The sequence below is a fragment of the Apaloderma vittatum genome, unplaced genomic scaffold, assembly GCF_000703405.1.
Source record: "Apaloderma vittatum isolate BGI_N311 unplaced genomic scaffold, ASM70340v1 scaffold25739, whole genome shotgun sequence".
Lineage (NCBI taxonomy): Eukaryota > Metazoa > Chordata > Aves > Trogoniformes > Trogonidae > Apaloderma > Apaloderma vittatum.
In genome coordinates, this window is record NW_009733944.1 from 1,265 (window position 1) to 28,826 (window position 27,562).

The 27,562-nt window shown below is 46.6% G+C and overlaps 1 protein-coding gene across 1 annotated transcript; it reads right to left on the reverse strand.

Annotated features, from left to right (window-relative positions):
• Positions 1–634: 634 nt before the first annotated feature.
• On the reverse strand, positions 635–27,556 carry NT5DC2 (5'-nucleotidase domain containing 2). Its single transcript, XM_009876087.1, has 14 exons — positions 27,463–27,556; positions 19,726–19,910; positions 18,852–18,926; positions 16,955–17,010; positions 15,185–15,278; positions 11,903–12,031; positions 7,979–8,039; positions 7,251–7,353; positions 6,651–6,752; positions 4,881–4,962; positions 2,370–2,456; positions 1,770–1,910; positions 1,475–1,539; positions 635–999 (listed from the first exon to the last, which is right to left on the reverse strand). The coding sequence occupies exons 1-14, from the start codon at positions 27,479–27,481 to the stop codon at positions 738–740; spliced, it is 1,461 nt and encodes a 486-aa protein (XP_009874389.1). The 5' UTR covers positions 27,482–27,556; the 3' UTR covers positions 635–737.
• Positions 27,557–27,562: the final 6 nt, after the last annotated feature.

Genomic DNA, 27,562 nt, shown 5'->3' on the forward strand with positions numbered 1-27,562 from the left:
TCTAGTCTGACCTCCCTGTTGTGGGCAGGGATGCCACCTCTCAACTAGACCAGGCAACACATGGGGACTCTCATGCAGGCCTTGCCCATCCTGGACATTTAACTCAGTTTCCAGCCCGAGCCACAGCTGGGCAGAGCAGCCTGTCGGGGAGTGGGATGGGGCTGAGGGCTGCTGGCATCAGCTCTCGGAAGGTAACACTGCTGATGCTTTGTCAGCCATGATGCACTCACTGTTGCGCTTCATGGGCTGCACAGTCAGCAACCCTGTCCCCTCACTGTCCACCTGCAGACTCACTCAGACTGTGGTACCTAAATGTATTTAGGCAGCTACAGACCTGACACACCTCAACACACCTCACACAGGAGTCAGTGTTGTCCTCACCAAGCACCTGAGGCTCAGGACTCCATTTCTGAGCCACTTCTCTGGGCACAGAGCAGGGAGCAGCAGCTTCCCATCAGTAGCACCAGCTCTCCATCCATCTCACTCCTACAGAGGACTCCCTGCACCTCACAGCCCAGAACAAGCACCCATCTGCAGTCCAGCCTGCAAAGCACCTCAGGGAAAGGGAGGGAGCCAGTGAAGGGGGATGAGGGGGAGAAAAGAAACCAAAACCACACCATCTACACAGGTATGTAAGTGTCAAACGCCCTTTAGTGGTAGACAGAGGTGCTGCTGCCCGAGCAGCCCGGCCCCACGTACAGGTTCACGCTGTGCCGTTGCCCAGAGTACCTGGCCCTTCACCGGATATGCACCATCTCCTCCAGGAAGGGGGTTTTCATGCAGCCCGTGCAGAGCTGATCCATCCAGAGCGGAGCCTCGTGCTGCAGAGGGGTGCGCCGGGGGTAAAAGGTGAAATTCACATCATAGTTCACCGGGCAGCTGATGGAAGCCATGTAGATATCGGAGAACCGAACCAGCCGCCGAGAGAAGTACGTGGGGTTGTGGAAGGTACGGAAGATGCTTCCAAACTGAGGGTTGAACAAGTTCTTTGTCAGTGACCTGAGAGGAAGGAGAGTGTCTTCTGTAGATAAAAGGTCATGGTCACAGATTTTTCCCCCTCCAGTCCCACAGCCCTGGGCCACCTGACTCCCACAAGACATACCTTGCTCACTCCACGTACCCTCCCACCGAAAGCTGTGGGGCAAACCAGTCCCTGTGCAATGAGACTGGTGAGTATTCAGTGCACTCGGACTCTTGCTGGTTCTGGTACCTGTTACGGGCAGTATCTGCTGTGCCAGGAGCTGCGGTAGCAGACAGGCCCAGAGCAAAGGGTCACACCACCTCCCCTTTCCCACCCTGTCTTCAAACCCAGCGCTGAAACATCCCAGGCTGCAGGGCTGTTCTGCTGATTCTGCCCCCGACCCTAGACAAGTGACACCAGGGAGTACCACAAGCCACCACCCCCAAAATGGGTTACAACACAGACCCAGGGCAGGGTCTGAGAGACCTCACAAGCAAGGAGGACAACACTCACCTGATCTCCTGACGTTCCTTCATCCACTCCAGCAATACTTGCTTCGACTCTGCATCCTGATACATCTGCAAAAACAGCAGAACACACCATGTTGTGTAGGTCCTGCAGGCCATATCTCTGCTGCCAGACCTGCTTCTGCTGTAACTCACACACCCACAAGTCCACTGCACCAGGACGAGGAAGAGAGATTTTTTGAGAGCACAGGAGAGATAGTACGTCCCCATCCACACTAAGCCCAAAATGCAGATTCAGTAGGTAGCATATTACCCACCCTGCTCAGATGGGAGTTGTTTACCTGCATTCTCTCCAGCAGCCCTGTCAGAGCCTGCTGCCAGGTCAGGGAGTGCATGTACTGCTCTGTGTTTATGATCCGAATCTCCGTCTCCAGTTCAGGAACGATGGCTCCAGTCCTCCAGCCATGACGCAGCATAAGGTCCTAGAGGTCGGGGTGAAAAAAACAACCAAGAATTCAACAACGACTGAAAGCCAAACACAACGCTGTTTCCTAGAAGAGTGGTCTGTTCTCATAGATTCTCAGGGGACAGGCATCCACAGGTCATGCCAGTAACAGCCGTCTCCGGGCCACCACGATCAACTGCATGAAGGATCTAGAAATGTGGGATCTGCACAAACCACTCTCAAATTCACAGACCAGCAGAGATCATCTTTACCCACAGAAAGTCCTTTGCAGGAGTCCTTTCTCCACTGCTTGTGTCTGCCTGACATCAGCGTCTCGTGTGCCCCAAAAGCTGCAGCCTGCAGGAGCTCAGTGCAGTGCAGTGGAGACCTGAACACTCAGAGCAGGGCCCTGCCTTACACGCCAACGCAGCTGTCACCACAACAGACACATGGGCTTGCTCCTACCTCACTGAAGAGCAGAGACCTCTTCACTTACCGCAAGGTCACTGTAAAGATGGTCACCAAAGTAGAGCACTTTTGATCCACGCCAGCCTGTCAGCCTCAGAAAATCAAAGAGGTTACCCTGCAAGTAGAAGGAGCACAGAGAGAAACGTGGTTACAGGCCAGATGTCTCCAACCTCACTGCATGGTCCTGGGCAGCCACGCCAGCAGCACCGTCAACACAACCCGACGTGCCACCTTACCGCCTGAGATGTGAGCATTCTCATGAGATGTCAACCTGCTCGCTCCCCCACCATCCAAATTCAGAGGTTTCTGTCCTTTCCCACCTTAATTCACTTTCTTGCCATGTGACAAACCTCCTGTTCATCCCTCAGCTCTCCTTAGGCTATAAAAGAACCAGAAACTCTTCTGACCCCAACAGGCAATTCAGGGGAAGTTCTGTGATCTAGGGCACAGCAACTGGAGACTAGTACAACTGAAAAGGCAACAAACGGGAAGTAGTTAAGAGGCTGAAAGACAACTAAGAAAAGCCTGAGCTATGGACAGAAAGAACCCCAGGTGCTCTCGGTTTAGAAGTTGTTGGGTTCAGGTGATAATGAGTTCATCTCACAAGATGCATCAAAGGTAAGGTGAACACCATCATGCAAGGCTTTTTTTGGTCAAGAGCTCTTGAGGCTGTTCTCACATCACTGATGACAAAATAATTTGACCCAAAATATGTTCACAAGAATTGCTTAACCAAGCCAAAAGGCCAGGCAGCTTGAGCACATTCACAGCTTAGTAAAACAAACCAAACCCCAAAGCACCAGTTAAAGCAGAGCACAGAGCAGCTTTCAAAGCCTTCCAACCATCATCCAAACACAGAAGAGACTTCAGGGACTCCCCTCCGCCCCTTTCCATCTTCACAGAAGTTTTCCACATGAGTCACAAGGGAAACTAAACCCACTAGGAAAGGAAAGGGCCTCATCAGTGCCAGCAGCCCAGCACAAGCAATCAATGCAAACATGCAAGCTACTGGGCAGCAATCTCTCCAGTACCAGGAAGGAGCTAGCATGCCTACCCACCTACCCACCTACCCACCTACCTGCCAGCATCGGCCCAGACAGAAAAACCTTGAAAACAAGCCAGCTCCCACGACAGCCTGCAGCCCTGCATCTGGCCACTGGCAACACACTCTAGGCACTGCAAAGAGTGACAGGAACCGAAGAGTTGGGCCTCCTGGTGCTACAGCATTACTGGACCTGTGCAGACTTCCCTTAGCAGCATGCAAATGCAGGGCCAGTTGTTCTTCGACACGACGGTGCTGCTGCTTGCTTGGGGGTTGCTCTGGAGCCACTGGCAAAGCAGGGAAATGGACCAGAGCCTTGCAGGGAGGCTGGTCCTTCTGCTGTGCTCCAGTCACCTCAAACAGCAGCAGACCTGGCAACTAGGAAAGTTGTGCTTGGACCTCCACTGAGCCACAGACCTGTTAGGTGACCTCCTGGAACTGGTTGTCCTCCTGAGGTCGCAGGCTAGGGGCGAGACCGGAGTACATACACGCCACAAACAGAAAACACCACATCCATCAGAAAGGAGGGACTAGAGAGCCTGCACTTGACCTTCCCCATCCTCAGTGCAAAACACTGATCCCTGCAGTCCCATGTGTACAAGATACCCACAGCACAACCACCACAAAGCTGTGCTTCAGGGGACGGGAACCAGCCAGCTCAGAGGCCTCTAGCAACAGCAACAGCACAGCAAGGTCCATGGCCACTAACACTTGCCAGAAAGAAGCCTGTTGTGGCATTCTAGGAAACCAAAAAATACTGGGGACAGGGTGTACTACAGCTGGGATACACATGCTCTCACATCCCAAAATCCACAGTTAGGCAACAACCCTGACATAGTCAAATGAACACCATGGTGGGGGAGAATTGGAGAGAAGCCCAAAATCGTACCCATCCACTCTCAGTGCACCATTCACTTGGGTGAACACTCCTGTGGCCACACGATGTAGGTAGTCAAGAGCAGAATTTAATCCAGCAATAAACCCCGTGGCTGAGGTGCACTTCTCCTGAGGGAGCTGCTAACACAGTGTGAAAGTTGGCCCATGGGAGAAAGACTTTGTATGAGCTCTACTTTCACGTTCCCAACTCCTAGGTCTTTACAGAGGATGGGACACTAGCAGCGAGCTTCGACAGATCCATTGGACAGACCAGAGGCTCAGTGACATGACCTACTTTTTACCACAGGTCAGGTCTCAGCTACTTGACAGCAATCTCACTAACAGCTTGTTCCCGTGGGATTGCACAGCTCATACAACCAAGAACAAACCATCCTACAGCCAGAGGCAACTTGTTCTCAGGGGCCAGATCAGCTGCAAGAACACCCCAAGGCAGCAAACTCCTCAGAGTAACAGCCCACCCTTCAGACACATTTGTCCTTTAGGAAGGAGAGGAGCCAGGCTCGGTACCCTATTTGATCGTTCTTGTTTTTCTTGGTGTCTTCTAAGTCCCCACCACTTCAGACATCTGTTTCGTAGCCCTTATGCACCCATTCACTTTACCTCTTTGTAGATTTTTCCTTTCTCCAGCTGGTTTATTTTGTCCCACTGCAGTGAGCCTTTATCATCCAGTTTTCGAAAAGGTCTGGGAAAAAAGGAGGGGGATGTCAATGCCTTTTCATTTTTAGCAATTGTTACCCAGCAACGACAACATTTGTATCAGAAAACTTGTTTACCTATGTAACAATTCAAAATAAAAGCTCTACGTGAGAAGTGACCTTCTGCATCATTTTCTCAGGGGAAGAGAAAGTAAGAGGAGGGAATATATTTTCAAATCGCTTCCATTGACTGTAACCATTTCATGCCGCTATCCCTAACAACTCTTCTTGCATTTTAGATACAGGCAAGAGGAAAAAAATAGTAATGACTCCCTCTGAAATGCTAAGGTCAAGAAGTCTTTGCCATGACATGTTTTGTGTGCTTTTCTAGTCTGGCTATGCTTCAGCACAACAGAGACCATGGAATGTCTTAAGAGCATAAAGCAGTCTGCAGAGGAGATAGAAAGCCGTCTCCATGTTGAGCTCAGCAGCTGACCTGAGCTGGCTCCTGTTCCTGAGGGCTCTCCTGGTTACCTTCCACTTGGACGGGAGAAGCCAAACAAGTCTCAAGTTACTTGACCCCCACGAACATTCATGCTTGATTGGACCATTGCTCCCTCTTTGGCCATGAGCTCCGGGATCAAAAGCCTTGGTATGAAGCTGCACGTAGAGTACAACCTCATCCAGAAATGGTGTATGATCCTGAGCTGCCTCGGGGCAGAAGGAATTCAGCCTCCCACTATGAACGCTACAGCCTACCCATGCAAGAGGCTCCTCAACCGCAAGTGGTCTCCACACATTTTTCCCTCAGAGAAAACACAGTTCACTGGAGCTCACCATCAGGAGGTTCCCCTCACCCTGGATGGATGCCATGTCATTCCACTGGTCCACTCCATGAATGGACCTTAGGCATCATGCAACCATAAGGTTTTATCTCCTACAGGGCCAGATCATCATAGCTCCAGGCTACACCTGTAAGACACTTCACCCACATCCCGTGAAGAAAACCTTTACATGGTCAGCATAGCTTGTAAAGCCATTTTGTAGATTTACTTCTGTTTATGCTAGTGGCCTGGGAGATAGGGGAAGAAAATAAATAAAGAGGGAAGAACAGACTTCCCCCTCCTGGTCAGTCATAAGTTGAGGCAACAAAGCAGACACAAGTTGCTAAAGCCAATAATCTAAAAAGCAAAGCAAGGATAGCACCGTGCCTATCAGCTAGTCCCTTGGCAGCGCCTAACTGACCAAAAGTCCAGCTGCCATGTACAAAGGCTTCCAGAGCTGCCATCTACCAAATAGCATGGATCTAGTAACTAAAAAAAAACAAAACACCAAAACAACAAAAAAAAATCACACAGATATTTGCTGTGGGGAACAGGAAAAGAAAAGGTTTTTGGCAGACTCTCAGGACCTAGAGCCAAGAAATGGTCAGCTCTCATCTTTTATCTCCAAAGATTTAAGTACATTCTTACCCACAAAAATCTTAGTTAAGTCCAGACCATGACAAAACTGATGAGGCTTAAGACAGCCAATTTTAGATATGCACTTTCTGCTTATTCCACTTATTCCCAGACTGGCCAATTTTCATCTCCTCAGAGAGTATCTGAGAGGAGAGCTGCAGGCTGGATGCCTACTGGACCTATATTACGCTTAGAAAGCCACCACTCTTTCGGATGACCCCAGGGAAGGGGCCCAGATCCTCGGGCCACGTGCAGTATTGCCCCAGGACACGTACTTCCGCCGATCAGTGAAGAAGTTGGGCTTGTCGGCTTGCACAATGACCATGTCGAATAAGTCCCGCCAGTTCTTGCCAACCATGTGTTTCATTCCTTTGTCCCTAAGTGTAAAGGAAGCGAAAAGTTAAAAGATCTGGTATTCTCTTTCACCCAGCACTGCATCTTCACAGCAGTGTGTCATAAATTTACTCTCAGTTCAGTAACAGAGAAGAAAGCATAGAGATTTGTGACTCCCCCAAGGCTCTCATTGCATGCAGTACTGATGTAGCACCTGGGCTGTCTCAAGCTGCCCTACCCTTTCTCCTGTACCATGGGATGGCCAGAGAAGTCCGTAATACAGCAGAAAAAACACTAGAGGTAATCCAAAGCAACAGCTCTGTAACGCTGTGGCCAGCCACAGCCTTCTATCATCTTCAAAAAGTGAGAGTTGATGTAGAGCACACTGCGGGGTGCAACGTTCACCACAAACAGTTCCCAGGGAGCACTCATAGGACTGTTGCCACAAAACCCTCTAGCATCCAACGTTCAGATGCTCACAGGAGAGACCACAGCTTTAGCTGTGCTGTGGTGACCCATCGTTGTGCAATAGCAGTACTTACACAAAGCTAAAGGGGCTGTTTGTAATGAGGAAGAGTTTCTTCTTGTGGTTCACCAGTCGGTTTAGCACAGCATAGATTTCATCCCCATGCAGAATATACTGTTCTGTATTGGAATAAAACAGACAGCATCAATCATGACCACATTTCTGTAAGAACAAAAAGAAACCTAGGCCCTGCACCACCAGGGATGCAAAAAGCTTGAGTTAGAGCCACTGCGGGCAGGTAGGTAGGGAACCACCATGGTGACAAAATGGCCTTCCTCATCCTCATCAACCCCATCGAGAGGGAAGAGAAAGACCGAGGAACTGAAGAGGCTGGCAAAAAAGGAGGTTGATACTAAACCATCACAAGGAACAGGCATAGCTGCTCCAGGCCATGTTGTATCAGGAGCTCTCTTTTCCCTGAATGACCAGGAAATATTCCCAGAAGGTGCCTTTGCATGTTCACGTCATGCCATCCCTTGCTTGCAAGATGAAGGAAAACAGAAGCACGAGCAACGAGGTAGCCTTTTCCTCCATTACAATAGATACCTGACCCTAAATATCACTTGGCTCTTCATACTCTATACCCCTCAGCTGCCTTTAGGTGCCACAATCAAGTATTTTAAGTTCTGTGTTGCCCTGACTCCTTTGACTGCGTGTAGGGCCCATTTAGTCACCTCACACAGAACGACACACAGTACGAGACACATCAAAATGGATTTTGCACCAGAGCTCTACTTAACTCACCCAGATCTTTTTCAATCCATTTGTACATCACTCCTTTCACATGTACATCTCTAATAGCATCCTAAAGAAAAAGACACAGAAAAAAGGTTCTGTTTTACATATGGCATTCCTTTTTCCAGCATGCAAACCTATTGCCACCACTGATGACCAACACGGTAATGTCACATCCCATTTTCTTGACAAATGAGCAAAAGCTACATTAATGTTAAGCAGAGGACCTTGTAAAACAAAACTCACTGACATGCCAAAAAGAACACAGTGGCGAGCTCAACTGATGCAGTACAAGGGGGGGGAACTCTCAAAACTTATCCAAGAAAAGCACAACTTCCTTCTTGCTCCTGTTAGCACATCGTTACCAGGGCAACTGAGGCAACTCCAAAACCACTTACTGGCCAAAAATGTGCAGGCCCAGACACTACCTGGCTTTTCCTCCTCCTTGTGTCTGTGGAAGCTCTGCCAAATGTGACCCAAAGGCTGGGAGCATGGCTGAGGTGAACAGCAGCAGAGCTGAGCATCTGTGATGCCAAAACTCTCCCCACAAGCCAAGGAGGGCTCCAGCTCCCAGGCCTGGATGGCCAGTGGGCGCAGGCAGAGCAAAAGTTCCCACTAGGAGGGTGAGGGGGTTTTGCCAAAACAGGGCTGCCCACTTCTCAGTAGGGAGGCAAGTTAAAACAGTTATTGTCAAGGGCATCCAAACAGCCTCTGTTTTCCAGGCCTGAGGCCAAGATGCAACACATTTTTGGACACACCCAACTGAGATTCTTCCCAAGTCTCCATCCAGTGAGATATGCCAGATACACAAAACCATCTCCAGAGCACCAACACATTTTGCAGTGTTTGCACATGCAAACACTCGTTGTAACTGTGGCTACTTCTTCTTCTTCCCTGACAATTTATAGACAGGTAAACAAATGCTGCCTTTCCCCAGGACCCTAAGTCACTGTCACACTACGTGTGCTCCTTTGGGAGTTACTGTTTCAGACTGGGTTCCCACACTCACCAGTGACATTGCTGCAGTGACACTAGCACACAATGCCACGCAGTCAGCTGGTCTCACAGCAGTGCTGGTGAAACCTGCTCATCACCCCAAAAATCATTTCCTTCGAAGCTGGGAGAGAACCAGCATTTACATCTTAGATGGAGGACAGTGAAGGAGGAGGTGTTACTTCTTCAGAACAAGAGTTTTAGGACTCTTTTTGCACCTTGTGGATTTGAACGGTAAAAAGGCAGAGGTCACATCTCATTCACCAACAGACTCCATTACTGGAAAGAAACTGAGCAAAAAGCAAGAGCGCTGGCAAGAAAACAACTTTCTCTTGACCAGCACTGGCACTAAAACCAAGCAATGCTTTGGATTTCTATCAAAACTACTTTTGCAGAGCAGAGGTTCCAGTGTGCTCCCTTCCTAAATCCTTGTCCCCAAAAGGAAAAGAAAGGGGAAGAACTAAAAGGTTCCTATGGGCAAAATCTATCTTGGTAGCCTGGGGACGTGTCAAAAGGACTCAGAACTCCTCCAGAGGAAAGCAGGGCAAACTGCAAGTTCTTACCCTCAAATACAAAGCAACCAGATTGGTTTGCCAGGACACGTCAGCTTCCACCTTTACTCTTGCCTCAGGGTCTGCCCTTCTGAATCAGTGCAGTGTCTGTAGCGCTCAGGCTGCTCCCAAACACACCGCCTGCCATCGGGGTTCCCACTGAGAATTACAAAGACTGTCAGGTTTAGACATGTCTTAACAACAGCTGGGGCTGTGCAAGTCCTCTCAAGATACCAGAAGGATCTCTGTGCTCATGTCTGCAAATCATTTCCTTGCACTTAAGCACTGCAAAGGGCTAAGTTTTGACAAAAATGCTTGTTTATACTCATTGTACAGAAAAAAACCAAGAACCCTTCTGGTGAGAGCACAGGTCAGTCCCCAGGCTTTCAGTACAGGTGTCCCGGTTTGAGAGCCCCAGGAAAAAGTTCGGTGGGGCTCCTGGCACAGGTGGCAATCATGACGGGGGAAGGGCAGCTGTGCCTATGGGCAGGAGAGAGTCAGGTCCCCAGATGGACCGATCACGCTGTTCCTTCCCATGGTGCTCAGTATAAAAGGGCCCCTAAGAAGAGCTCAGGGGCTTTCAGGGCCTGCTGTGTGGGGAGGGTTGCTGCTGGCTGGTGCTCTCCCTGTGCTGCTGGTGTTCATACCTCCTGTTTTCACACTGCAGAGGAGCACCCTTCGTCAGGACAGGTTGTCTTACTGTGTCTCCCTGGTGGGAGCAGCACAGCTCCTTTCTGGTTTTTTTGGTGAGTTTTGGGGTTTTTTTGACTATCATTAGGACAGTGGGCTCAGGTGCTCCTGTCTGCTTCCAAGTCCAGTCTGGGACTTTTTCTTTTCCTGCTCAGGACCTTGTCAAGACCTGGAAGGCACAGGTCTTGTATTAACATATTCTTTTGTATCTTTGAGGATATTTGTGTACTTGCATGTATATATCTGTATATAGTTTGACATCTTTATTGTTACTGTAAATATTTTTCTCTTTTTTTGCATTGAACTGGTTTGAGGGTTTTTTCAGCCTCAAAGGTGCTCAAAGATGAGCACCTTAGTTCCCCTGTTATCCTTCCCTGGGAGGTTGGTGGGTGGATCACAGAGAATGTCTGTCCAAGTTTAGTGTCCAGCCCGGCCTTAAACTTTGACAATAGATTTCAGGCACTGTCACAGGTCTCTTTTCTCTGCCTACCTCAGTCACTCTTCAGGAGTAACCACATCCCTCAGCAAAGGATGTGAAGACAAATGCTAGGATTAGCACTTGGGATGTGGGGGTTTGAGCACACCATTTGCCCTGTGTTGAGTGTGTATGAGGCTGTGGCAACTACCCACCTACTCTCAATTCAGTTAGGAATGTGTCCATGACACATTGAATGACGTCAAAAGAAGGTTCAGAAGCCACTCTTGACAAAAGGCCTCAGGAGTCAGCTGTATCCCTTCTTCCCATTTTTCCCACCCCAAGAGGGAAAACTACACCAACTAATGCCTAGAAACTTGCTAAGGTCTTGTGGGAAACTGGCTGGCATGCTCTTATCAAGCACTAACAGGTCAGAAAGTAAGTTGTAATCCCTGACTGCAGCAACGCTGACATGGTGGATCCTTATCACAAAAGCAGCAGCACAGATGTGGAGCTCCACCCCGCGCACAAGAAGACCGAACAGGGTATGTATGGGCTGCTACCAGTCGGTGAGCAGAAGATTCCCACGAGGTATAAATCAAAAACCCCTCTCTATGGAAGAAGGCACGTGATAAGCCTTGGCTACCAAGGAAGATGCACTGTCTGTCAAGAGAAGTTGCCCAGGGCTGCAGTTTCAAGTACTTACATCTTGCCTGCAGTATAAATTAAGAAGTCAAAACAGCACCTTGTAACAATGCTGATAATCTCAAGCAGCACTTTCAAATGGCAGGACTGAAGGTGGAGGGCACAGTTAGCAACTTGGAGTAACTTGGTCACCCACTGGAAAATGATCCCAAAAGGATCAGACTACTCTGCAGCTGCAAAGGGAAGGGGTAGATTCTCAGATCGGGCAAGGGCAAGTGTCACAGCAAACCGTTTCGTGCATGGTCAGGCCAAGCCTCTTTGAAAAATAATATATTAACAGGAAAACATAGAGCTTAAAAGTCTGCAGAACCAGAAAACATTTACACAAGCTTTGTGATATTTCCCATAGCAGGACCTTCAATCTAACCAGCCTAGGGGATCTTGCAAGAGATAACATACAGTAACACCAACTCTCTAGTCCAGACAGAAACCTAACAGGTTCTGAAAATACAGCTTTGAACGTTCCCTGGTAAGGCTACTTGCTAACACGTTGGCTGCAGAGCTCACTGGTGCTAACAAGCCAAAGAGCTCAAAATTCTGATGTGGTATGAGCTACGGGGCAGTTATCACTTTACTTACAGATATATCCTTGTAAAGGTGGACCTGGTCAAACTCAATGCCATGAGTTATGAAGTAATCAATGACTGAAGAGAGCAGTGTCATCTCAGGAAGAGAAAAAATGTCCATAAACTGCTTAAGTGATGGACCCTGGAAAGCAAAAAATATCGAGACACATTAAACAAAATTCTAAAAAAACCAAGCCAAAAACCAAAGACAACAAACAAATTTGTATCAGCCAGTACCATGCAGAAGAAAAACACTGCTGTGGAAAACTCAAGCCACTCAAGTGGCGCTCTCTTCCCAACCAAAACAGTAACCTAATGCATTAACCCTTGACAGGAGAGAGGTTTCTCCTTCATAGAAATCATTAAACTTGGTATCATTACCACCATGGGGTGAAGGTGGAAGAAGCAGGGAGTCAGTCCTAGACATTTACTTTTATTTCAACCCCATGCCCTCTGCTTCCAATGTGGCCTCTTGGCATTCCAGAGGTGCCAACAGACAACATTCTGCCACAGAAGGAGCTGTGGCCCTTGCTGGAAGTGCCCTGTTGCTCATCTGAACCAGGCTGTGACATTGGACACATGGGCACCAAAGCATCTCTTACCACGTTCCAGTGAGGTTTCACACAGCAAAGCAAGAATCACTCCAACAAGCAGTTTGTCAGTGCCTGTCTGCCCTTGAGTCACTATGGAAAATGCAGGATGGGCACAAAGAAGATGGAAAAGAAGTTCAGCGTGCCCAGCAGTCAAGTGGAAATGGACAATTAAATCCTGACCAAGGAATAATTCACCTTGCATTAAGGCAAGGTTGCAGCTCTCCCATACGTTTGCTATTTTTATCACCTGTCAATCACAAATCTATCAGCAGATCAACAGCCAACTTCAGGTCCAGAGAGGCCTTCCAGTAAAAATAAAGCTTGTTTATTCAGTATGTACCACCTGTGCAGAGGACCATGGTGAGTCTCACTGGCGAGCTGAAGCTGGAATAAATATTTTCATCCTTTGTCACTGAAGTGCCAGATCAGCCAAGGGGACAGTTACTAAAAAGCAATTTGGGAACTGCACAGACCTCTCGATGAACCCGGCCACCAGAGGTGCCCTGGCAATCCAGTTACATCACGCCTGTGCACGTGAGCTTTGAGCAACCCGTGACTGACAGCCGCAAGGTTGCAACTCTCTAGGCTAATACATCAGAAGGCATTTATCATACCTATGTGAAAGATAGACATGAAAGCAGCATCCAAAAGACCACAGAAAGTACCCATGGTGGAAGTTGACAGAGGGCACGTGCTGCCTAACGACAAACATGTGCCGCTGTCACGTCAGGATGTAACAACAGTGAGATCGGCCTTTTAGTCCAGTCTTGCAAGGGCAGAGCAAGAGACTGGCACTCTTAGCAGCACCATCTAAAGGCCATACTGGGACAACACAAATTGGGATCAAGAAAGAAGATGCAGAAGGGCAAAGGAGTAACAAACAGCATTTTGCCTGAGGTCTGTTACCAAAAAAATGCTGCGATTAAAAGCTATGTTGGGATGCTGAGGGTTATACAATTTCTATCCATCCAGCACAGGGTAACTTGACCTACAGCAGAAGAGAACACAAAGAACACCCTCTGGTCTGGGCCACATATTGCAGAAGTTGGTGCTGCTTAGGATACTTGCTGAATCCTTTCAACAGGCTTTTGTCCATTTTTGATGTGTGGCTGTTAAAGGAACATCTCTCCCACCAGCAACACCAACGTTTGCTGAAAACAGCCCCACACTGTTTTTTTTTCCCTGTTCAGAGATTCTGGGAAAGAAGCAAGAGGGACCCAGACAGGCAATTATTAGGTATGGGATTTAGCAGAACACAGCAGAGTAACGACCTGTCCCACCGAGACCTTAAGCGCAGTTAAATGTTCAGTATTAACAGCAAAGACTTTACCCTGTAGGTACTCAATTCTGATTTCATTTTTGTGCCTTATACCATTATCCTAGAAGGCAAGTCCAGGCTCCCTACCCTTAGTGGCCTCAACTTCCTTACAGCAGACATAGTGACATAAGTTAGGATGAAAACTGGGCTGTAGTTTTAGAAAGAACACTACATATGCTTTTTTCTACAACACCCATAAGTTCCCCACCTTCATTATAGGCCAGCACTAGCCCTGCCAGTGACAGCCACAGCAGTGGCACTATCTAACCCCGGGCAAGATCTGCACCTACCTACTCTAGGTGTTAGGATGCCAATAGGCTGCCCACACACTCCTAGCCGAACGATATACTGATTTTTTTTCAGTACTACAGGAGAGCAGAGAACACCTGAGAAGTACAAAGCAACACAGAAAGGCACCTTGGAATGAGCACCTGGTCCTATGAAAGGCCACAACTTTCAAAAGAAAGGTGACATCATCTCAAGTTTGACAAGAGTGAGGAGAGCTGCAGAGGGAGGCTAACTGAGTGCAGTTTACAGACAGGTACCAAATTTGAAACAGAAACATCCTATTTCAAAGCTTGAAACAATAGTGATATAAACAGAGTACATATTTATCTAGAAAGCAATCACTCAGATTAAGTGTTCTCAAGAGAGAAAGAGTAATCAAAAAAAAATGACCTTGCTGGAGACTTCACAGGGCAGACTCAAAGTGGCATGACTAGAGGAAGCTCCTACCCTTCTCCTTCCAGCCTCCCCTTAAGGCAACAGAACTAACAAAAGGCAAGAAACAAAGTAGCTGTTGAGGGGTAAGGGATGTGAATGGTCAGCATACCCACTGCACCACACCAAGCACCAAAGGCAACCAAAGGATTTCTACAGCTCCTATGGACAGAATTTCAGTCTTTCTGCCCTAACACTTACGGATGACAATGCTATGAATAATAGCTACAGAGCAGTTCTGAAGAGGTGCGGAGGGGAGATCCTCTTCAGGAAGGAATAAACCCCTACCCAAACCCAAAGAGTGAAAGGCATTGCAAGCACCCTGCTGCTATACACATACCCCTCACACACAAGTCACTGCAAACACCATCACTGCAGGCTGACCTGGCAGCTTGGGAGCTGGATTTGGTCAAGTCAGTCTCCAAAGCCATTCAGCTCTAGGCCAATAGCCCTGGTGTTTAGGAAAGCTTCCCAGCTGGCTTTCACATGCTAAACTGCTAAATAACCTCTGGGGCAAATTCCCACTAGAACAAAAACACATGCTGCAGCTCACTAGGGACTGCAGTGGAAGGGAGGCTGGAGTCATTTACATGCTCATACAAGTCACTCTTTTCCCAGCTGTTAAGAGAGTTGCTACATGACAGCAGTAAAGGGCTTACAGTACCTTGCCATAGAAGTCACTCATCTGGTACAAGGGGATGTGCTGTGTGCCCCCATAGAGTTCGATTACCTCTTCATCAGGCACTGGTTTGAGCCCTCTAGATGCAAAACAGAAACAGTTTGTCAATAATCACCAGTCTGCCCAGAGCTACAAACTGCAGAGAAAGAGAAGATAGGAAAACAGGCTCCTTTCTAACTCACACATTTCTTGTGCACAAAAAAAGAGCTAGGGAGCATGACAGCTCCATGGTTTCTTAAGTTTCATATAAAATCTTTCCTGAGATATTTTTCAGATACTTTGTTCGCTCCTTCAAGTTAATTGAGGGGCTTTATCTGCATTTCAGCAGAGCTCGGACAGAGGCCTCCTCTGTCTGTATGCTGTCAATCTGCTGACAGGACTGCCCCACCAAATCAGCCCCATGGCTTGATTTCGGCAGCGCTGGGTTATGGAGGTTGCTTCCACGAAGCTTTCTGAAAATGATGTTTTCTCCTCATTCAGTTCTCCTAAGCAGAAGAAGTTCTTTGCTAAGACCATTCACCAGAGATCGCCATTTTTCCCCAAAACACCATAACCATGGCCGTGGCTGTGAGCTGTACTGTGGACATCAGGTTATCTGACTGCTGCAGGTTTTGTCTCTTGCACAATTTCTGCTGGCTGTTTACTCAAGCGGTCAGCAACTTTCCCTTTCTCCTTTCCTATTCAATCATGATACAGCCTCTGAGAAGATAAAAGTTGCCTCAGTTTTGCTCAAAAGCAAAGGACAATTTAAGAAAATGACACCCCAAGAAGTGTAGTTACAAAAGGACACTAGGATAAAAAAGGTTACATGAGTTTTCACTAAAAGTCTCTTTATGAAGCTGAAGTGAAATACGGGGCAGTACCAACTCCCTTCTTCCCCCACCCGGCCCCAAAAGCCAGCACTCAAAGAAGCCAATTCTCTCTGATTATGAAACTCCCCTCTTAATATTCTTAGAGTGTTTACTGTAACTGAAGTTTAACAGCAAAAGGGCATAGTTCAGAAAAACAAAAACATTGGCTTCCATGCTGTAACACAGATTTACAGGAGCTTTGCTCCTGATATCTATGAACTTCTGTTTCTTACACACCAACCACACTCCACCTTGGAGCAGGGTTTTGTCCCAGTCTTGCAACTTTTTGGAGAGAAGTTTGCCCTGCACAGTTTCAGCCATGGATTCCAAAGCACATCCAGCTCTCCTTAGAGAACAACAGAAGAGAAGGAAAAATAGGACAACCTAGGCTTTAAAGTGAGCCCAGATTCTGATGCATCATTACTTTATTGACACGTCTTCACTGCTTTAAGGTTTTATCTGCACATCCAGAGCACTCTCCTCTTAGCTTTGTGACAAGGCACAGCAGACTGATGCTGGGATACAATCCCTCCTGGAGAAGACCTTAGGCCTGTACGCGGACTACACAGAAGGAGCCCTTTCCTAGTTGCACTGGTTGCTCACAGCCCCAGGCATGCTGAGGCTGAAATTCAGAGTCACGCAGAGTACGTGACCAGATGTGTTATTAACCTTTACAAAAAGCTGCAGGTCTTCCCGCCCACACTTGCCTTGAAACGCTTGAGAAAAATAACACCCTGCAATTATATGCCAGGTAAGCATTTGAAGCAAGTGCAAACCGGGTAAACCAGATGAGTGCTCTGCTCACCACCCCCCCACCCCCATATGCCAAGAACATACACTCAGATTTAGTGATCCACCTTTGTATATATGGACATTTAGAAAATGATTTTCAGAACTGACAGACCTGTATGCCGTCCCCAGCTGGACATAATGGAAAGCATCGATCTTCATGAGAAGACTCTGTGATAAGGGATAGATATGTATTGTTAGAATTGAGTAGGTTTACACTGAAACCATGTTTAAGTTTCAAGTTCCACACAAATGACATTTAGAAAATAAAATTCAATATAAACATCTCAAGCTATGTACTTTAAGCTGCACTTACTCTACAGCCACTTTTACACTCGCTTATTTGTACTGTGAGTTTTTATTATTGGCCTCTCTGGCAAAAGACCATCTATCTATGAGACGAACGAAATACCACTGTCTGTAACACTCCAAAGTTTGTGGACAGGGATGCAGCTGAGAAACAGAGAGAACAATGTTTCTGTAACTCAAAGAGTCTCTCTTATCCTCCTTCCAAGAGCACACACATTCCAAAGGAGCTTTGTGTGCACAAGAGATCTATTTTCTGTCACATTTATCTTAAGCAGAACTAAGCAGGCAGCTGTGTCCAGTCATTTTCTTCACACAAGAGCTCTACCCTCCATCACTCCTCCCCCTCCCCAATAGACTTTTAAGCAAAGATGTTCACAAGCACACCAGGCTGGTAACATTAGAGCCTTCTTTGCATTTTTTGGTATCAGACTCCCCTATTGTTGAGTCATCCCTTCTGCTCCACCTGTCATTCTGATGCCTTAACACGGAAAGCAGCTTCACACTAAACTGTCGCACTGCAACTTGAATAAGGACACAGGATCAAATTATTTGTGCTGTTTGATTCACAATCCTCAGGCACCTTTTTTTATCATGATACCATATCAGTGCAGCTTATACACCGTAGGCAGACCTCCCACTAGTCTGTGAAGAGTGCAGGCAAATCGGCTGAAAGATTTACTTAGACAGGCACTACTCATTTTTATGTGTGTTTTGCAAACTGATGCTGAGAAAAGAGAACTCTCAACTTCTCTTCACTTAAAAGGCAATTTGCTTGACCAGGCTAGTTGCCTCTCTGTTTCTCTGATGTATCACCCAGAGATTTAAAAGAGAAAGAAACTTCAGTTTCTCACACGTCTACGTCTTACTTTGTGAAGTCAGAGGCACAAGCAGAGTGCAGCCACGCTGTCACTGCAGTTAGTACAAAAGACATGGGAAAACTCTATATAGATTCTCTCTTCATTCTCTTTTTTTTTCCCACTGCTGAAGAACAGCACACATGCTCCCGCTTGTACTGCCTGCTTCCCGAATTTCCTCAAAGCTCAGTGTAAGAAAAGCTACTACAGCAAAGTGACTTTCTCTGCTGTGCTCACACCTGACTGTCCGGCTGCTGCAGCCAGCATGGCATCCCTGGGTACCAAGCGTTCAGGGAACCAGACCAAAGCACTGCAAAGGGTTAAAGCTAGTGCTTGCACTTTGCTTCCCTGAATTCCTAAGAAGCATGCATCTCAAGTAGCTTGGACCTTTTTCCAGGCAGTCCTATTATTCGGGGTTGGGGGTGGGGAAGGCTTCCTAAAGCATTCTGACAAGTCATTTCTATTATTAGAGTTAGACATAATGCCTCTGCTCCTGGCAAGTGCTTGTAGATGCAGGATTGAGGTTTGTTGTTTAAATGTCCTGAAAGACAAAAATGATCACACAAACAAGCAGAGTTTTCAATTAATTAGCTAGTGGAATTAACTGACTTTTAAATTGGCAATGCTGTTCACCAGTGCTCTTTGCTAGAATGTCCTTTTCTGCTAGAGGCTATGCAAACACAAAAGGCATCTTTCCCTTGGAAGGTTTATAAACAAGAAGCAAGGCCACCAGGTCTCACTGATAGTTTGGCGACTGCTGATGTTGCAAGCAATGAAAGAAAGTATTTCCACTGAAAACATAACACAATAGAAGACGAAGCCCGGGAGACTGAACGTTGTACAGCTTACCTTTTGTACATCATAGTGAAGTCCACGTATGGCAAACCCTGGAATGTAGTCATACTTCCCAAGTCCTTCTGGATACTGGGAAGACAAACAGCAACACCGTTAGAGGCATAAGCATTGGGTTATCCACAAAGTTGTTTCACCGGGTGAGCTGACTTAGTCCTGCTGGTCATCTCACCCCAGGAACAGAGTGACCAAGGAACAGACACACATCATTTCACCCCTTCGACAAACAAAGTGCATGAATGGAGAAAGACGTAAAGGATCAGTATCCCCAAAACAAGTTTCTTGCATGTAAGGGATGCTAGCGAGAACAGATTCACTCGGGCAGTGAGGACACTTCTAGTAAGCTCCATTCAGTGCAAATATTTGGCAAAGCAACGGCATTGCAGAGCCTCTCTAAAAAGAAAGAGATGACAAGAAGAAAATGCACAGACCAGTCACCTATTGCAAACAGGGTGTCTGTTACTGGACATGCTGTACAGAGTCACTGACGCTGACTTGCACATGTTAAGTCCAGTACAGCTTCCTTCCGTGCTGTCCCACAGTTCATGTTTATCCACCGAGGGTACCTCTGGTTGGAGGCAATTCTCTAGGCATTATTTCCATAGTTGAGTAAAACAGACCAGACCCTTCTAGACTAAAGTTGCTGCTTCCTATTTAGAAAACCTCCTGAATGTAGAGCAAATTGTCTCAGAGGAAATTAATTCCACCTACAGACAAAACTTTCTGCAATCAAAGCTTATGAAACACGAAATTTATCTCAATAAAACAAGTAATTGACACATGCACACAATGTGGCATTTTGCAAGCACGTTTGAGCATCACAAAGATAGCAGTAAGCTTAATTGAGTGGAAATTCTTAGCACGTTATTACCTTGAATTGCTCTATTAGGATGTCTCTGGCAGTGTTGAAAATCATAGAATGTAGTAAATTAGAATACTGTGCTAACGTGTAATCGTAGTCAAAGCCATATATCTCAACATCTCCCAGGCTGATCTCGTTGTTGGCATAGATAGCGGCAGGGTTGAGGAGATTGCAGACTCCAGGTGGAAGGAGATCTAAGAGAAGGGAAAGGGAAGAGGTCAGAGAAACTCAGAGGATCACTGAAATGTCAACTTTTTGTTCTGGAAGTACCACGCAGCAGCAGCAAAGGAGCACAGTGCTGCTGCCGAAGGTTGCTGCCGTTAACTCACTCAAATAACACTCCCTGTGAAAAAACACACCGTGAAACATCTGGCTGCATCTGGTGGTGATGCTGACCCCTTTCACAGTACGACTGACCTTTTGTGTCAGGAAGCCACAAAACAACGCCCTCAGGTCTCTGGCCTACGTGAAGCAAAGCAGATTTTGAGGTGTCCAATTTCCAGCTCACAGCAGCCGCAGTTACAGCAGGCTCACGAACATGAAAGGTAGCTGCAATATATCACCAGGAAAACATGCGCCCCTCACTTAAAACTTAAGCAAAATAAACAGGCTTACACCTCTCTTTGAGAAATCTAGACTACTTCAAATCAGAAATGTTGAGGTTTGCCTTTTGGCAGTTTTTGTTTCTCACAGAAGCACCCAGACCTCACAGAATAATCCTGCAGGTATCGTTAGGGCTTTTTGTTTATTAACGGGCAGGATAAAACCAGGTTTTGTACAAACACCAACCAAATGCAGAAAATCCACATTAAGCTACACTCTAGGAGCACACTGTACTGACAGCAACAAGTTATCTGCGTTCTGCTGATAGCCAGCTGTGGGAACAGCTCAGTCCTTGCATGTGGCTTGTAATTTCAAAACAGGGTTACCGTTCAAGATGTTTGTGAATAACACTTGCTCTCCAGACCACTGGAAAAATGGGGGTTAAGCGTCCTACCAGCTGAACTACCTGTACATCCTTTTGCAAAGCAGAGCTTGAGCTGAGCTACAATGGGAGAGACAGGAACAGACCCTGCTCCCCAGGCTTCCCGCTCGAGAGCTGTCCATTGCAAGATGAGAAAGAGCAATAAAAATAGTTCCCTGTGGTAGGGTCACCTAGTCACAGCCACAATGGGAGACAGAGAGGGGAAGGAGACATTTCCTCTCCCCTCAAAGATGGGTGAAATTTTCTTTGAATGTAGGAAAAGCGCAGACATTTTCCAGATCCTACACAGCACCAGCGGGTAGGATTTTTTTTCCCTTCCTACCTTAGCATTTGGCTTTTAGCAAAAACCCCTGTGCCGGTTCTTTACTGCTTCCTTGCTATAAAACCAAGTTTCATCTGAATCTAGGACAAAAAAAATATTATTAGAAAGAGATATCAGCCATATGGGGATAAAGACTTTGTCTGGAATAATTACAGAATTTATGCAAAAGTCCAAAACACATTTGCAAGCACTAATCCAAAGAGGTGACCAAAGAAACTGGATTCCAGTATATTATTTCTTTTTCAGGGGAGAGATGCATTCCAAAACACACCTGTCCCTCTCTCCTAGCTCACTTTCCTTCAGCCTTCAAATGTAATTCACCGGATCAACTAGAGAGGAATTACTAGGAAGAAAGCAGCATTTTCAGGCAGAAGGCATGAGTTACTGGCTACCCAGCAGGGATGAGAGCTCTTTCCGGGATTCTGCTGGTGGCAAAGTTCCTGAAAGAGGCTGAAAAAAGTAGACGCAACCACACCACTTTCCACTGGGATTTCAAAAGATGAGAAACATAAATAGGATTCAGATGCTCACAGCTTTCATCCTCTCATCATAAATGCTCTTTGTCCCATAAACAGAGCTCCACTTCCTGTCCTCACCTCCAGACAACCTGTGGGAAGATCTTCTAAGCAGGCACTGGGATTTGCAGGGTGTTATTTTCCTTCCTCACAAGGAAAATGACACAACTCTAATCACATCACAGCACAAACACGCGGTGCTTTCCTCTTTTGATGAAACTGCTTTGTTGTTTGTTTGGTTTACAACAGATGTACCCCACTTGCTGCTACCGTCTCCCTGCAGAGAGGTCAAGCTCTTCCAGTATTCACCATTTGCTTACAGATTTAGGACAACACAGTTTGAGAGCAGCACAAAATACCATTGCCTGAACCCCATCTCTCCTTTCAAAGAAGACAAGACCCATCTAGATTCAACAACCTTATGTCAACGACAACTTTTGCGAAAACACAGTCAGGAAAAGCTAAGGGAACGGTGTGATTTCGTAACAAGGAGAGAGTAGTGAGATTCGCCAAGCACATGAAGTGAGTCTTATCTGTGATCTGAAGCATAAGCAGTAACTGTGCCACCGTATGATTTATGGAGTATATTTAGACCCGTCGGATGAAGTCATACCCCTCCCTGCCAGCCTCAAACAGGCAGAGCCTCTCTGCTGCTCTCTGACAGCCTGCTGCCCAGATCGTTTTACCCAACTCAGACATTTTGTCACTATCTGACACAGCACGTTCTCTCTTACATCACAAGAGCCACAAAAAAGATGCACACGCTAGCCAAAACGCTTTGTTACCTTTGCCTCAAACACAACGTGCTCCCTACGCACGCTTCCTGGAGCTCCGTGCATCTCCTTGCCGTGTTTCCTATCTCATCATCGCCGCCAAACCAAGCCTCAGCAGCTTGCTGACAGCTTGCTCTCTGCACATCATCATCGTCCATCTTAAACTTACCCAGGAGGCAGAAGCTGGAAGCATAAGCGAGATCGGTTTCAATACAAGAGCCCGAATGTGTCTGGCTTACTGAGCCAGGTTTCAAGAAGCTTGTTTTTCGGATCGGTTTTGGTCTGGTTTGCTTTTTTGTGGTTTCTTTTTAAAAGATAATCACGTGGGTAGTTACAAATTCTACGTGCTTAATCAAGTCTTGGGCTGCAGACTTGGGTGCTGCTGCTCTGCTAACATTCAGCACGTACACATGATCATCAAGTCAACACAAACAGACGAGACCATCCCGAAGCTCACGAAGGAGCCATTTTTCAAGAACAGCAGCTTTTGCTTTTCCTCTGCCAAGACAGCAAAACAGATGGGTGGACAGGTATGACAAATTACATCAAGGGGGAGAAAAAAAACAACCAAACAAAAAGATCCCCACCAGTTTTGGTTATTAAAACAGAGTGTTAATATCAACTACTCTTTCCAACTGGGTCCTAGCTGGAAAGAGAGACAATATCAAAGCGTGTCCCTGTCTACTCAGCACTTCACCCAGGAAGCATGACCTAAGGGAGAAACAGTGCGTGTACATCTGAGGACAGTGGGGAAAAAAACAGCTCTTGCAATAGATACAACCCCCTGGAATCTGCATACTTGCACAAATTGCTCGGGGTTGCAGCTCTGATGGTTTTAAGGGAAGTGTCTGCACACCCGTCGTACATGATGAAACTCGGCAACAAAGCCTGACCACAAGAAAGCATGTTTGATCTCATGCATTTTTTACACCTGGGTGTAAATGCAAGGTAAACACACAAGATCTCCTTCATTTTGCCACGATGAAGCCCTCAACAGCTGCTTAAATCAGAATATCTTCATGAGAGCAGAAGTGCCTCTTCCCAGGCAATAACCCACATTGTTAGAAAGCAATAACACTCAATCGCCAACATGACAGCAGAGATGGAAACAAAAGCAGGTAATTAACTGCGAGCAACAGTTAGAGACACCATATGGCCCCTTCTGATGTGAAAAATGCTCCAGTCAGGAGGTGCCAAGCACGTCTTGTGCTTTTCTGAGCTCCCGGGGGTACCAGCAGCATCACGAAGGAAATAGTTACTTTTCTCTCAGCCTCAGATCCAGCATGTTAGTGAAGAATAACACATAAAAAAAGGCAACTTACACCCTTTGTACTCCCAGAAGTCCAAAACAGCAGACATCTGTGCTAATTTTTTTGTAAGACTAGGGAGGAAAAGAACGATACTGAAAAGCAGATGGGCCGTCACCCTCCACGTTCTTCATGAATTAAAAAGTTCCCTTTGCTCACACTGACTTGCTTTCTGAAGACAAACTGCCAGTTTTCCTCTCTTCCAAGCACCTCTTTATCCTTTTCAAGTGTTGTTTTGTACCATTTCCTGCAAAGTGCTCAAACCAGCCAAAGCAGATGCCTCTACCAAGAGGGTACGGAGGAGGAACTATTACTTAAAGAACATTAAATGACAGAGGAACGATGTCAAAAGAGTGCTGAAAATTATCCTGTTGCATTGTCAATTTATGCCATCGTGTCTAACTATTCTGGGATTTTTCACTGATGAAATCTACACGAACGAAAAGCAATATTAAAAAAAAATATCGGTTCATTCCAAAAAGGCATTTTTTTATAAAAACGAAGGCACTAGACAAATGCTGCTTCAAGAGCTCTTAACCAGGAAAGCAGAACTGGAAAGAGAATGTAACTCATCGCACTTCCAGTTCTGGCTGCTAATTGTTACTCCCAGTCCCAGCACAATCTGCAGATGCCGCGGCACGTGAACGCGCGCACTCCACAAGCCAGTGGCAGGGCCATTCATTATCGTAGCACTAGACTTGTTTCCTGGTTTGGCAAAGAGTGAGGCTCTTAAATCTTTGTGTCTGCTTGAGATTAGTGACACAAGCAGAATCAAAATGTGCTGGATTACAAAAACCACCTCTGCGCTACACCAGAATCACCAGGGCAATGATCACCCATTTCTCTCCCATTTCCAAATGCAGCGGGCACGGGTCGCTGATTGCAGCCTGCGATTTCAGATGCAAACGTTATCTCAAACGTTATCTCTTTATCGACACAAACTAAAAAGAGTGAGGATTACCTCTGAGCTACACCCTCAGTGCTATTAGTGCCTAACCAAGTTCTTGCGTCTGCAAACTTGTCTCCAAGCAGAGGTAAGAAGTTATGTTAAAGGTTCCTTAGGAAAGCTCATTTATTGTAGCCACACTTACAAGTTCGAAAGATCTAGGAAAAAACACACACTCGCTTACAGCCAAATCCTCACTCACTTGCCACTTCCAGGAGTGGATGTTTCCTAGAGTGCAAGACTTCAGACATTGCTTACTGAGAGAGCACAAGAGCCTTCCTTGATGCTTCAGATGCCATCAGACCAAAATACAGCAAGTCTTGCTCAACACCATCCCTCTCACAAATGCAATTACACTTTTCCTTTTGGGAGAGGGAAAAAAAAAAAAGCACAGAAAGGGGAAGCAGCATTCTCAAATTCTTGCAGGTAATGCAATTTGGTCTTAAGGGTTAAAGTTGCAAAAGATAGGGAAGGAATAATGAGAACAGCTTCTCTTGAGCCAGTGCAAAAGGGAGATTTTTACCTCAGCAGCACCTTTTGTGTAGCTATGTTATGCTGTCATTTGTGCTGTCATTTGTATCACCACACTCAAACCTGGCAGAGCACAGACGTGTTTCTACAAAGTTGTGAACCTCTAATGCCAGGGCTCTGGCCACCAAACCCGTACCATGACTGAGCTTTACTGCACAGAGGCTCTCATCCTACACACCCTGCCCTGTCCAGCCTGGCCAACATTTCTCACTGGAATCCCCTCTGTACAAAAATGTGACACTGATCTACAAATCAGATCCCAAGCAAGAGTTGGTTTGAAAAATACATTAAAAAATTCTCCTGTCAGAGACCTGTCGCCAAGAGCAATAGCAATAACAGACAATATAGGACAAAGGTGGAGTTTCAGAGAAGGAGAAGGTGGCGCCACAGATTTCTTCTCAAACTCAATGCTGATGAGTATTGAGACATGACAATGTTTTCAAATCCATAACCTGACCACAAACATTCATTTTTACATCAGTTAAAAAACAAGAACAAAGGAACTGACGCCACATTTCGCACAACTCAGTTGAGTCGTCAAAGCAACAATTTAAACCAACTTGGGACTAACTTTGTTTATGTGTCTTCTTGACAAGACCTGAATAACAGCACAGTCCTGAAATTTTGGTTTGGGGAGCTACTCTTTAAACAAAGAAGGGCCTTCTTATTTAGCATGTCTAATAGTTACGTGAAGGTTTGTGTAGAGTCTGTTCTGTAACACGTGGGCTACTGCACCTAATTTGATTTTGCATTTAGTCCTGCCGATTAGCTCTCCATCTCCAGTAATAACTGGATCTCTTCCATCCCAACATAGCGTAACTCTGTGAATACCAACTTCACAAAAGAATAGGAAAGCAACTGTAGGGCTACTGCAAGATGCATCATCAGAGGTACCAGGTCTTGCAAGCAGCCCACCCCATTCTCCTCCCAACCTCCACACTCCACAGCCCCAGCACTAAAAAGTCTCACAATAAAGTGAACATTTTCCCAAGGGATTACAACACAGCCTACTAACACATCTGTATTTACAGTTTCAATACCACTAACTATGGAAAAAATGCCTTTGAGGATACTAAGGTCCAAACATCATTACAGTTCTCACAAGTTGGAACTTCTTTCAAGAGGCAAGGCTAAACCCACAACTCAAGTCTTGGAGCAGGGACTTAACACGAACTTACTGTCCTTGGCCAGCACCTGTACTACCTTCAGCTGCCCAGGCAAAGGAGCTCACATCCTGCAAAAGCTGGAATGGAGCAGGCTGAGCACCCAACAGAGCAGCAGCCAACTCCTTTACATTTGTGTATCACCAAGGACTTTGGATTTTATGTCAAATCTCGTGTACTGGAAGGTGGGAGAGGAAGGAATGACAGAACTTGCCAACTTCAGAACAACGAGACAGTTCTTCCAGATGTCTATGCCTGGCTCCTGCCTTTCTGCAAACCCACAGATAAATAAAAGCTAACAGAGAGCTATGTAGAAGCGGACAAAAAGGCACACTTCCTAGCTTTCTACAGTGCTTACCTTCAGCAATCCAAGAATCAAGAAGGAAAAAGTTCCCTGCCCTTATGTCACAAAAGCTAATCTTTTACATTTTTAGGAGAGTTTAATATAGTGGTGGTCTGCTGCTGCCAAAAAGACCACAATCCTGGTTCTCTCTTTACGCATGGACAGATGCGGTGAGTGGCACGAGTCTTCTCCTTGCTAAGCAAGATTTCAACATAACTGATGGAGCCAGGTAACTTCTTGGTCAGAGAAGCAACAACATACACACATGAGTAAAAGGTGTTTCGCATCTGTAACACAAACTGAGCTCAGGATCAGGAGACATCCCAGCCGCTGTAGCATCAGTATTCTTCACAGTCACCCTCGTGCCAACCAATACAACTGTCTATCTGTCCTAGATCTCTCCATTTGCCAACCAAGGGCGGAGAAAAAACACAACAAGCCCTTCATCTAGACCATTCACCATGACAGTATCCACATTAGCAGGGCCAGTTGTGAAGATCCCCACAAAACCTCTGTGTGCGTCCTGAAATGCTGAGACCGGCCAAGGGAAAATCCACAGAGGGAAGTCCGTGATGGAGAGAGGGAGCCCATGGCCAGATTTCAGTAGAGAGAAGATGGTCCGAGAGAGCCCGGGGCAATGGAGGCGAATGGATGGCATCACCAGGGAAGAGGCTTCAACCCCGGCAGCTGCAGAGCAATGGGCACGTCCCCGGTTCTGCAGTGCGGGGAAGGAAAGGCACCAAGATGCAAAGAGAGGAAAGAAAAGGAGCGGGGAAAAAACCAAACCAATAAAAAAACAAAGAGGGAAAACGGCCAAGCCCGCAGGACGTGGCAGTCCCAGCGCCCGGAGGCGGCCCTTACCGTAGACCAGCTTTTTCATCTCGTGGTACCTGGCCCACAAGTAGGTCTTGGTGTCGGCTCCCTCGGCTGGGAGGGGCTGGTTGCCCGCGGTCGGGCCGGG

Bases quoted from the DNA above. Each gene is read 5' to 3' on its own strand.
- NT5DC2 (XM_009876087.1), bottom strand. The intron at 15,279-16,954 runs GTCTGTCAGTTC...TTTTGCATCTAG, and splicing joins CAGCTGGGGACGGCATACAG to AGGGCTCAAACCAGTGCCTG. The intron at 1,540-1,769 runs GTAAACAACTCC...CTGTTTTTGCAG, and splicing joins GGCTGCTGGAGAGAATGCAG to ATGTATCAGGATGCAGAGTC.